Consider the following 12,908-nt stretch of genomic DNA (forward strand, 5'->3'; position numbering starts at 1 on the left):
TACACTGATGACTGCCTGCCTGGCCTACGTTATTGAAACACTGTGTTAAATATGTAAGTATTGTGGACTAAAACTCTCGCCGTAGCGCGAAAAAAAAGACAATGTGTTAAATGTTCTGCAAAGCGCTTTGCTACGGCTGCAGCTGTTGTGAAGGCACTACATAAATAAACATGGATTGTATTGGAGGCACGTTGTGGCCAGCTGGAAGGGACCAATGACTCAGGCCGGTCAGTCCGCTCAGTGCACTGACTCACCGGCCGTGGTTTCATACGGCAAACCCCAAAGCCCTGGAGGTAAACTTCATCGGAAAAGTGAGAAGGGGGAAATGGAAATAATTAAGGAGAAGTTCTTCCAAGGGGTTAGGCCTGGCCTGTCCGGGTATAGTGATGTGTCAGTTGCGAACGAAACAGATGTGAGAGACCCTGGGCTGGTTGCCACTCATGAACACAACCATTCACACTCAGAATTGATTAATTTAGTCAGCAATGAACCTAATAAGCATACTTTTGGAACGTGGGAGGAAGCTTGAGTACCCCGAGAAGTGTGTGGAGAACATGAAAACTTCGCACAGGAAGGCTTTAGCAGATACTCTGAAACATAGCCTCAGGATGATGACAGAGACATGCTCACAACTACTTTATCGTGATGCCCCATCTTACCTGTCTTAAGTCGATAAAAGCCAGTTGCAGTGTGTCTCCTTGGAAGCCTGGGACTGGCTCGGAGCTGGCAAACACTGAGAACAAAGACACACTTTGAACATAATACACTAAAATATCACTCACAGCAGATCATAAACACAAACTGTGTTGATAATTCAGTCACAAAATAGAGAGATAGGGAAAGAGAGAATGCTGTATTTATTTTAACTAATTCAGTACCAGCCAATTCTAGACCAAGTCTGAAAAGACGTGTAAAAACGTCTTTGGGAGTGAATGAGTTAATACTTTTAAGCTTACAGGTCACTCCTACTGACTGACGTTTATTTATTTGCGGTTTCTGGTTCTGTTTAAGGGTGTAGAGTCCAGACACTTATGAATTTGCCTGCTATTTTGCTGTTGGACATTCTCCGCTCTAACGCAGTTCTAGCTAGATGTCTGTGAAAAGTATACTCGATGAGATTAAATCTCCATATGAATCGTTTCAGGATCTGCCATAAGAAAATCCATGGTACTAAAGAACAGTCATATAATTCTCCCTCATTGTCTCACAAAATAGCAACCAATCCCAATCGGCGACAACAGTCTCATCATTAATTTTCTTGTACTCACATTCACACTGAATTACATCTAAGTTGAATTGCTGAATGGCGCCCATGCTGATCTGTTTCAGTTCTGTGTCCAGCAGCATTTCCATCAGCGATGTGGACAGATGCTTGCATGCTGACATACAAGCTGTCTGGGCCACTTTACCCTGCAGAGAAAGCAATCGAGGAAGGGAGAGACAAGATGAGGCAATGACAAAGAAAAAGAGGATTGTAAATGCAGTGAGGGAATAAGTGGTGGAGGAGAGGGAGTATGACAATGTATAAAGTGGACAAAAGCGACAAAACACAAAAGCACTTGAATCCAAATCGTAATATCTGTCAGAAAAAAAAAAATCACAATTCAATCGCCCCCCCCCCCCCAAAAAAAATCATTCAATCCTACTTACAAATATCCCAACTTCATGTTTTCCATGCTGTTGCTTTGTGTTACTTGCGAGCTGCAGGAACACCGACACTCCAGTAACGGAGCCGTTAAGGTCCTGGAGTGCCCTTGCATGTGAGCAAGGAGAACAAGAATGGCCGACACGTGCTTATTGAACGGAGACAGTCAAACAAAAGGAGAACACTCACAAAAGAGCAGCTGCAGGTGCCAATTCATGCCCAGACGCTTACAAGCAGACTAACCGACTCCAGCGCTTAATGTCACTCACTAGGCCGTGCCCCTTAAAGGCAAGCACCCAACATACACATAATAAAGTCCATAAGGTTACGCTTTATAAATAACTTTTTTAAAAGCTTCTCTTTAATTGTGTTTTTCTATATTAAAAACAATTCTATATTTACTTATATACTTTCTGTTCTTCTACTTCTCCCTTTCATAATTTTTGCTGCTGTAAATTGGGAATTTCTCCTTTGTGAGACCAATAAAGTTGTTTCTTATCTTCTTATCTTAGAACAGTATGCATGCCTAAGTGCTTGATGTTATACAGTTGTGGCTATGGCATTGATTAGGGATGAGCAATATCTATGGTCGTTGATATAATTGTTTCTTTAACAATGCGCAATTTCACATTATCGAGTATGAATCCTGTTTCAAAAGAGAACATGTCAATTGATTGGCTGCAAAGTAAATGATAGAAGTGATGAAAGTCCACATTTAGCGTGCAGGATTCTGTCCGTGACTCAGTGGCCCAGAACAAAACGGCATTGTTTCGAATTGAGAACAGGGAATAGTCTTCCCATCTGCCTGGAAATGATTCGGCCCAATTATTTTTGTAATATGTGCCGAAAAAGTCATCGTGAAGAGCAACGCCCGACAAATCTGTCCCACCATGCACCAGCATGAAGTCTTACAAAAAAAAAATCCACAAGCCCAACAACTGCTAGAGACTTTTCGAAAGATAAGTAACGCTCAGCAACACACACATGAAATCCTCACCAAGGTGAGCAAATACACACTGTAGCAATGACAAAGCAACTAAACACTGACGAGATATAACGTCACCATTACATAATTACTCTATGCGAGTGGGTAAAAGTTTTCCGAATGATCAATCTTCACTTAACATTCAGTTCTTATAAGCAGGGCGGGCCCTTGCCAATGTGGCACCCTGGGTGAGATTTTAATGGTTATTGTTATGTATCGTTATTGTAAATAAGTCTAAGAAGTAACGCACTCATTTTTAACTTCTGGGACCAGCCTTAGTTTCACTCATGTTTCAGTTTTCTCCATGAAAAATGAGGCATGGTTGCCTTAACCTTTTAGTTTAACTTTGAATCATGTACTTAGATATTCATAATTATATTACTGCCTTTTTCATATGAAATACCCTTTGACTAAAATTTTCTTGAAAATAACTTAGGTTAATGCGTCGACCTCACGGTGCAGAGGTCGTGGGGTCGATCCCAGCTCTGGCCTTCCTGTGTGGAGTTTGCATGTATTCCCTGGGCCTGCGTGGGTTTTCTCCGGGTGCTCCGGTTTCCTCCCACATTCCAAAAACATGTGTGGCAGGCTGATTGAACACTCTAAATTGTACCTAGGTGTGAGTGTGAGCGTGGATGGTTGTTCCTCTCTGTGTGCCCTGCAATTGGCTGGCAACTGGTTAAGGGTGTCCCCCGCCTACTGCCCGAAGACAGCTAGGATAGGCTCCAGCACCCCCGCGACTCTTGTGAGGATAAAGCGGATCGGAAAATGGATGGATGGATGTTATTACTCAATCAGGGAATCATTCCGTTTTCAAATCCCAGAGTAACACGTTTAAAAAGCAACAATTACAACTCAAGAGTTCATTCAAAGAACACATGTGTAAGCCTACACTCAACCTGGGCAGGTACGCTTATTTCAACATAATTCACCTTGACTTAATGTTAACATTTAATAGTAAGAATTCCATCATCCATGATTGGAGCCACTTATCCTCCTGGGTTAATTAATTAATTGAACACTCAGAATTGTCTGTAGGTGTGATTATGAATGTGAACGGTTGTTCTTTTGAATATAATTAAATAATATTGAAGATGAATTTGAACCACCCCTGCTTAAGCCCTCATACTCAGCAACATAGCTACATTTGCAACTACTGTATATCACTTCTGTAGTATGCGTTAGGAACATCTTGGATCATGTCTGTCAAATAAAGATCATGGCGGCATTTGTTGACGAACAGGCGAGCAAATACTTTGGCCAATATTTTGGAACTTGGGCATGCTTTGCATGACACCATCGAAACCTTAATTTGAGTAAAAGCAAAAAGATGAACTCTGAGCAAGATTACAAGTGCTGTAGTGCTTGGCATACTGGCAAACATCCAACTCGACGATGGAAAGGAGCCTTTTGTCATTTAAGCCACATTTTTTTGTTGTTGTCATTGAACACTACACATCTAAAAGCAAAAGTCTTCAAGGCTAGACACGAGAGTATGTCCTGAGACAGTTTGGAACAGACAGTGGAAAACCAAAACAGTTCTCAGGCAGTGGCACTTCCACTGTCCAAATACAGGCATGCTTTTCATCACTCCCTTAAACAAGTGAAACAGCCAGGTAGCGATACTCACCGACATTGATGCATGGTCATTGTTGTTATTCTGAGCAGACCCCAAACCAACCCAACATGGACAAGGGGTGTGGAAAAAGGGAAGGAAAGGACAGGAAAAGAAATGCGGCAAGAATAAATGGACAGGAGGAGGAACATTTCAAGTAACGCATTATTGCGTGCTGAAGACAAGTTAAAGTATTCAAGGAATAAAACAGGTGGGAAAATATTAGGTATAAAAACAATACTTTTGAGGGGACGTGGCTGTAACAGTAGTATATATTCCCAAAAAAAAAAGGAAATAAAACAACTGGAACGAGGTAGAAACTTGGATGTTTGGGATGAAATGGCTTAGTACAAGGGAAGTAAACAGGATATAATTGCAAAAGCAACAACAATTATATTAAGATTTTTTTTAAAATGTGCTAAAATGGTCAAGTTAGCAATGACATGCAAGAGCTGTCAAGTCAGGAAGGTCTTGCCATGCGTATATTGACAAATCAATATAAGACACTCCAAATGTCCCCATTACATTCAGACATTCATATTTTTCCCAAGGAAAAGAAAAAAAACGGTGGACTTTTTAGCGAAACGATGTACTGTCAACAAAAAGGGAATTGCTTTTGCAACACAATTGCAGTGTTCCAAAAGAGTCCACACAATTTTCTCAATGGCTCGGCTTTGCAGCCAAAACAGCTATGTTCACAGCGTAAAAAGTAGAGCCAACTCACCGGGAGGTGTGTGAAGACTTGAAATGTGGATCGTAGGAAATTGATTAGGTCCATGAGATAACCTGAGGCACGTCCATCAGACTCAGCCATACTCCATTCATAATCCGCCAGCTGGATAAACTCATCAATTTTCTGGTTCAGTTTGGTATAAATTTCTCCTTCTGCAGCATGACGTGCATCCTGGAAATGTAAAGTTTCAAGAACAAAAAAAAGTTTGGATATCAATTTGGATTGGAACAGCAGGAATGGATGCAAGAACATTAATTACAAAAATGACATTTCTCCCATGACGAAAACAAAGTACAATTAAAATATATGTCCAGTTGGGATTTAAACACTATGATAACAAATATCTATTGTGAAAAGATGACCAGGCCTTACCTTGAAAGTAGACAAGCCATAGAGTCTTGTCGTGTGCACCGTTTCGGGAGACACATTAGTGATATTTGTTATAAATTCCTCAAGATACCTGCAGGCCTGCTCGAGGTGGGTGGTATTGATGATGATCTGCACCAACTTTTAGAGAGAAGACAAAGTCACATTCACACAACTCAAAGGTAGAGAAAAATTGGCACCGTTTTTTTTGGGGGGGGGTTGTTTTTGTTTTGGCGGATGCTTTTTGCTCTGCGCCCCCCTTCGTAACCCCGCCCGCACCCCTTTACTCCTCTGCTTTGCTGACATTGTCTAATGTGCTGTCCTCTGTCTGTATATAGCCTCCATATTTTTTTTCTTCTTCCGAAAAGACAATACGAACTGGACTACGCCAGATGGAAAGAACACACGGATGGGCGAGTCCTATCTCCCTATTTTCCTTTCCTTACTCCCCCACGCCTGTGTCTGATAAGGTGTTGGCCTTGCAGCTGCAGGGCCAATGTCAAAGTCTTTGCTGTATTCATGTTCCGTCCGGAGAATTTTCGAGTGCTTTTAAATGTACGCTACATGTGCTGAGGTTTTTTTTTCTCGTATGTTTTTTTTTCCCTCCTTTTCCCGACTGTTTTCCTTTCACATCTAAGATATCGGAGCGCTGAACAGCAACCTTAAATTCCTTGTGTGTTTCGTGCATACTTGGCCAATCAATCTGATTCAGATTCTGATTCTGTTTGTACCTCGGTCAGCCCTATGTGCGGCTTCTTGATGAGGTTTTGCAGACAACTGCTGAGTGTTCTTGTCAGCAAAAGATTGGTTGATTTCCGCAGCATGTCATCAATCTCTGTTGAACTGAATTAAAATAAAAAAATAAAAAAGCATAACAGTTGTGTTATAAAATTAGTTTAAAGACAAAAAAATGCATGGCAAAAGTAAAAGTTGAATGTCTGCTTTGCTACATAGTAAGAAAGAAATAATTGTTGGTGTTATTGGTTAAAATTCATGTACCTGCGGTGAAGCGATTCAGAGAACTTGAGGCTGGCATAAATGAACTCCTTTACTTGCATATATATCGTTGGCACAGACTGGGACATTGGCAGCTTCTTCGGAAAATCCTGCTACTCACAAACAAAAACAAACAAAACAAAAATAGAGTTTTGACAATATAATTGAATAATAAGAAATGTCAAACTATTTCCTTTTCAACTTCATGGAACCTGATAACATGTTAAGCTGTCCACTGTAGTGACCAGCCGTCCCTGAAAGGGTTAATGTGCTGATATGATAAAATAAATAGACAAAGTTCTGTAGCTAATGTCAAGTTACAACACTATATTGCACGCTTTTGTAAGAAAGGTTTCTGAGCACTTAGCCTTTTGATCAACTTTCATATTTTAATGCAGCACAATTATGACATTGAACTATATTTACCTTTTCTATCTCTGCATCGTGAAATGGGAAGCGACTGACCACCAGGTTATATTCGTCATCTGTTTCCACTGGGATGGGACTGTAGTTGTCCAATTCGAAGATCTCCCTGCAGAAGTATTCAGTTAATCCATTCTCCAGTAATATGCAAGTCATTCGTTTGTTTTCAAATTTGATAGAGCTGCTTCACATCTTGTAGTTTTATATTCTCCGATTCACATGAATTTTGCAGATACTCGCTGATTAATCACAGATTGTTTTTTAAAATAATTATTTACTAGTCACTCGTAGTCATTTTATTGTCGTAGAATCAGTAATGTTTGCAAATTTATCGCCAACATTTACCCTTCCCTCACATGAACATTAGAAACATAACAGCAGAGACTAAATTTGGGAAACGAGTTTAGAGACAAAAAAAAAGTGCCGGTAATAGAAACACTGAAACACGCACCTGAATACCAGGGCCCACTTCTTCAGTAGAGTTTCATTGTACTGATCTCGAACCTCAAACAGCAGGTCAAATAGCCGATTCACAAGGAAACCAAAACCCTTTATATAGATGCATGCAAAGAAAAAAAAGAAATTTAATCACAAAATGAAGGTAAGCACTTGAATGAGGAGGAGAAACAGAACAACAACCTGTAGTGTGTCCGCAAATATAACAATAAGGTTCTTCAGTTCCAAGACCAGGTCTGGATCCTCACAGTATGACTGAGGGGGGGGAAAAAAAGGATGAATACATTATGTTTGTCTGAACGATGAAAGGATTGCAATTAATGTAGCATCAATGAAAAACAAACACATTTTAGTGGAATCCAATTTTATTTGGAATTTTTGGATATTTATGTATGTATTTATGTATTTAATGTTTATTTACTTCACATGGCAACAATTCGTTTGCTAAAATAATTACGGGGCACCATCATTACCATCAACCGATTATGATCAAATTCCAATACAATTATATCCATCCATGCATCCATCTTCCAATCCATTTATCCTCACAAAGGTTGCGGGGCGTGCTGCAGCCTATCCCAGCTGACTTTGGGATAATCAGCCTGGGATAGTCAACTGCTTGCCAGCCAATTGCAGGGCACACATAGACAAACAACCATCTGTGCTCACACTCACACCCAAGGACAATTTGGAGTCCCCAATTAACGGAAAACATGCATGTTTTTGGAATGTGGGAGGAAACCGGAGTACCTGGAGAAAGCCCACGCAGGCACGGAGACAACATGCAAATGCCATACAAGAAAGGCTGGAGCGGGAATCAAACCCTGCACCTCAGCACTATGAGGCGGACGTGCTCACCAATCACCCACCGTGCCACCCGCCAACACAATTATATCTACAAATCTCATTTAAAAACTATATATAAATCCGACTGGAGACCAAGTAAACCAAAACTTGGAAAGAAATACATCGCATGAAAGATTGAGTAAAGGTTAGGACAGAATCCCTCCATTTTCCTCTGGTTCAGAGTGATTTACGAGCTTTAAAGTAGCACCACTGAGTTCCTTCACCCAGATACAAGGACCCTGTCGAACACAGGAGTTTGTAAATCAAGGAGTGCAACGAACAAAGCCTGACATTTGACATGAAGCAGCACTTGAATGACACTTTATTTACTCAAGACGCAACGCCGGACACAAAAACAAATCAGATGGGGATTGGAGTGAACAGGAGTAAAGCGCAGGACAAGTACTGCAATATGTTCGAGTACGGTAGTTAATTTGCTCAGACCCACAAATGTTTTCTTAGCCGAAGCCGACCTGTGGATTGAAAAGGCAAAAGTATTTTAAAAAATGCACTGTGATAGCCACAAAAGTAATAGAAAATGTATTCCCTGAGTCTTGCGCCACATAAAATGCGATGATCAAATTACATCTCGAGATTAGGGAAATACTTCTTGTGGTTTTACCATTTAATAATTGCAAATGTGGAGCTGCCTGGGTCTATCTCCAGAAAAAGGGCAGCCAGTAGGAGGGTGACCGGGAGCTTTTGTCAAACTCACCCCACGCTGTGTGGCCCATTCTTCTGGCCTGTTAGCATAATCCTCCTGGTAATTTACAAGTGATTAGAGCTCAATGGTCAGGAATATACCATCTTGAACTGCTGTTATTGTTGTAATCTGTCTCTCATTAAGGCTCCGATGACCTACTCTTTGACTGTGTTTTAACCCTTCTCTTGAGAGTGACATCATTATTGGGTTTGTGGGTATGCTGACCTTTCAGTGTGTTTTTTTTAGGCGGGGGGCTTGTGTGGCAGGAAAATGGCTAGTGAAAGAAGCTTCTTTCATGATAAACAGATTAACGGAAGACTATTATCTCGATTAACTTGGAATTGTCAACTCCCTGATACAGCTGGGTTAATATGACGATATAAGTCTCAAAGAAAAGATTCGGTCATGTCACTTTTCGACTATCGTGTCAAAACTGAACAGCGGAGATCGTCCCAAAAAGCTTCGCCGGATTACTTATGTCACCAGTAGCTGGGTAGTCTGCAGGTCGAGGCGAGATGCTGCAAAAGCTAGAAACGAGCTCTGGCTGGCTACTACGACTTACTCAACACGTTGCGGTTGTGCTCCTAAGTCAATAATCACAGCATTTATGGCAGCAAACAAGCGACACTTCTTTCAAGTATCGTTCTGACGAAAGGATCATGAGGAGTAATAAACAGAGGGAGCAAACGCTTCTGTTGAAACATGGAAGTTTAACAGTTTGCGCATTAAATATTTTGTCTTGGTCGTGTATTCGATTAAATGTAGGTTGAGCATAATTTGCAGATCATTGTATTCTGTTTTTATTGAGGTTCAACACAACCTCCCAAGTTCATTGGAATTGGGTTGGTACATTAGAGTAAAGCTCATCTTTTTATTATTTTAATAATAATTTTTTTAATGGACCAAAAGAAAATATATTGTGGTATATCATTATCGTGATCCATCCATCCATCCCAGCCATCTTTAGGTTGTCGGCGGGGGACACTCTGAACTAGTTACCAGCCAATCGCAGGGCACACATAGACGAAGAACCCTCCACGTTCACACACACACACACCTCGGGACAATTTAGAGTGTTGCATTAACCTGCCATGCATGCTTTTGGAATGTGGGAGGAAACCGGAGTACCCGCAGAAAACCCACGTTGGCACGGGGAGAACATGCAAACTCCACACAGGAAGCCCAGAGCCGGAATCGACCCTACACCTCTGCACTGTGAGGCCGACGCACTAACCAGTCGACCACCCGGCCACCCAGCGTGATATAAAATGGCCGAAATCGTGATCGAAGATCTTTTTTCCATAACGTCCAGCACAACTCCCTGCTAGCGTGTGTTTGTGTGTGTGCAGGCATGTGCGTGTCCTGAATGTGTTCATGCTGGTATGTGTGGTAGCCTACCGAGTGTGTGCGGAGCACAGCGATGATCTTGGCCAAGGCCATATTCCACAGTTCATCAGTGAAAGCTTTGGTCACCAACCCTTGAGTGGCATGGAGGATATGGTCCTCCACAACAAAGAACCTGATAATGCATACAAATTAAAGTCCTGAAATGTCCTTCCAATTTTTTTTAATATGATCAACATGGCATCTGATCATACATTTTGAGGTTTAACAGAAAATGAAACATGAAACATACAAAACATGTTGTAATTTCCAAGGGGACATTTCCAAGTGGGACATCTTACCCTACAATCTGATTGAAGTATCTTCTGTAGCCCTCCACTGTTTCATGCTAGAAAGAGAGAAACGTTAGGTTGATACACATTTAGAAATTAGTATCAAGGAAATTATATACGGTGTGTGTGTGTGTGTATTGAGAGAGAGAGAGAGAGAGAGAGAGAGAGAGAAAATACAGAATACGGGGCGTGCTAGAGGCTATCCCAACTGTCTCCGGGGCAGTTGGGGCGGGGGGGGGCACCCTGAACCGGTTGCCAGCCAATCGCAGGGCACACAGAAACGACAACCACCTAGGGACAATTTGGAGTGTTCAATCAGTGTGCCGCCATGCATGTTTTTGGAATGTGGGAGGAAACCGGAGTACCCGCAGAAAACCCACATTGGCACGGGGAGAACATGCAAACTCCACACAGAAAGGCCCCCCGGAAGATTACTGGTCGGGTCGATATATGGCGATATTTACTTGGTCTAGGTTCAATACCAAATCTTGCAGTATCGCAAACCATCGACTTTGACATGCAAGTGTTACTCACCATGTTAGCCTGTGGCTGCAGAACTAGCCTGGCCTGTTTTTTCCTCTGTTTCCTGTAGTAATTCTCAAACGTTTCTCTGTCTCCCTGCAGACACATACATTGTTAAGGATTGTCATATCTTGTCCAAAAATGATCAAAGGCAAATATAACTTTTACGTCTTCATGGGAAACAAAAACGTAATTATTTCGCACTACAACATCACAGTTAAATGGAATTTGCTCTTGGTAACGTACCAGCACAGCGTAAATGTGTAAACACCTGTAGACAGGTGAGAAATCCACAAGATCCTGAGCTGTAAGAATCTGTTAAGATAAAAACACAATTAAAATGTTTGTTATTCTCTTAATTCAACAGCATTGTGATAAAAGCACGTACATAATAACGATACGGTAACCAACCGTCACGAAACAATATTAACATGACATTAGCCTGAAGATAGGATAATTATCCCGATATTGTGGGGAAGTTGTGGAGTAACTCCAACGCGTTACGTTCCCCTTCATCTGGTGATTTGCATGGGTCATAACGTAGGTGGCCAAAACGTACCTAATTCAAATTAAACTGAACTAATAAACTTACTAGTAGAGGTTGCTTGGACTACAAACACGGAAACTAACCTGACCTATTTAACAGTTGTGGCGCTTTTAATATCGTGACATGACGATATTGTGGCAATTTTAATCCCACAATATCGCCATTCACATCATCTATAAAAACAGTTGAAAAATTACCCTTGTTCAGAACATTAAAATGAACATTTAGGAACGTTCAAAAGCACTTTTTTTCTTCAGACCGATAGCAGTACGAGTATTCACTCTTGAGAACTCACCGATACCAACAATATCTATGATACCTAAAACTTCTATGAACAAAATGACACGTGTGAGAACAAAGACCCATCTTGTTGGACATGATGAAGATGATGATTTGTCAAATAGCTGCAGTGTGGCACCAACGGGTGGCAAGTGGGACTTAAAAAATGATAGAGTGTTATCTGTTTGTTTTTGTCTTAAGTGTTGATGACTGGTATTGGCATCCTTCATAAGTACCCGACACCTTGAAATAAGGTAGTATCGGACTGATACTGATACTTGCTATCAGCACTAACAAATTGATTAGAATTTATGTTATTAATATAAATGTAAAAAAAGGTTTACTTGGCACTGAATCAGGATTGTAATCAATAGATAATGACCCATTCTATACTTCATTTGTCGTTGCTGCACACGGTTTCATTACCTCCTCATCACCATCATCCTCATATTCTGCGTCATCGTCCATCATGAGACTGTTGTGCGTGTGTGTTTGGCCATTGAGAGAGTACAAAGGCGTAGTGTAGTGACTAGCACTGGCCTGCTTCGCCACTGCACTGTTAAAGGTTCTGTGTTGCTGTGCCTGAAGGGACAAATATATATCATGTCAGCGACAAACACAGATTTGGGGATTATGATTTGAGAAGACAAATCCAATAACCTGTCTCATGGCAGTCTCTCCAACTTTGTCCGAGTGTTTTCTTATGCTCTCCAGGAAGTCCTTTAGGTCAGACATAGAGATCTCCTTGATCTCTTCCCTCAATCTGGGCAGGTTTTCAGCCATGATTTGACAGAACCTATAGTGGCTTACTCTGCGTGAGACAGTTACAACTACTACTTGAAAAAAATACATGTGTGTAGTGCATTTGAGCTTCTCCAAATCAAGAGAACAATTATAGATCATGGCCATGGCAATATCTACGATACCAAGGATTGTAAATTGAAAAGATATAAGCTTCAAAATGCATGCCAGACTTGACAGGCTTGAGCTTGGCTTTAGATTCCATGTTTGACAGTGAAAATAGTATTTGCTCACAATGACTGACAAAATACAAATAACTGCACTGGTGACAAAAATTTAAAAAGGCTCGTCCACTAGATGGTAAAAGATGTATTGATT

The 12,908-nt window shown here is 41.0% G+C and overlaps 1 protein-coding gene across 5 annotated transcripts in view; it reads right to left on the reverse strand.

Moving 5' to 3' along the window:
* exoc6 (exocyst complex component 6) overlaps window positions 1–12,908 on the reverse strand; it is a 38,249-nt gene that overhangs the window by 10,312 nt on the left and 15,029 nt on the right. For 3 of the 5 annotated variants that reach the window (XM_052071070.1, XM_052071072.1, XM_052071073.1), the window contains exons 7-22: window positions 12,450–12,600; window positions 12,216–12,371; window positions 11,210–11,278; window positions 10,976–11,059; window positions 10,451–10,497; window positions 10,164–10,284; window positions 7,400–7,471; window positions 7,212–7,309; window positions 6,764–6,869; window positions 6,341–6,450; window positions 6,073–6,184; window positions 5,348–5,482; window positions 4,967–5,146; window positions 4,258–4,287; window positions 1,269–1,410; window positions 660–733 (exon numbers count right to left, since the gene is read on the reverse strand). In XM_052071070.1, coding sequence (XP_051927030.1) covers window positions 660–733; window positions 1,269–1,410; window positions 4,258–4,287; window positions 4,967–5,146; window positions 5,348–5,482; window positions 6,073–6,184; window positions 6,341–6,450; window positions 6,764–6,869; window positions 7,212–7,309; window positions 7,400–7,471; window positions 10,164–10,284; window positions 10,451–10,497; window positions 10,976–11,059; window positions 11,210–11,278; window positions 12,216–12,371; window positions 12,450–12,600 — 1,687 coding nt within the window. The remainder of the gene's footprint in view (window positions 1–659; window positions 734–1,268; window positions 1,411–4,257; window positions 4,288–4,966; window positions 5,147–5,347; window positions 5,483–6,072; window positions 6,185–6,340; window positions 6,451–6,763; window positions 6,870–7,211; window positions 7,310–7,399; window positions 7,472–10,163; window positions 10,285–10,450; window positions 10,498–10,975; window positions 11,060–11,209; window positions 11,279–12,215; window positions 12,372–12,449; window positions 12,601–12,908) is intronic. The other 2 variants (XM_052071071.1, XM_052071074.1) reach the window with 1 other exon arrangement.

Source organism: Hippocampus zosterae, chromosome 7, assembly GCF_025434085.1.
Source record: "Hippocampus zosterae strain Florida chromosome 7, ASM2543408v3, whole genome shotgun sequence".
NCBI lineage: Eukaryota > Metazoa > Chordata > Actinopteri > Syngnathiformes > Syngnathidae > Hippocampus > Hippocampus zosterae.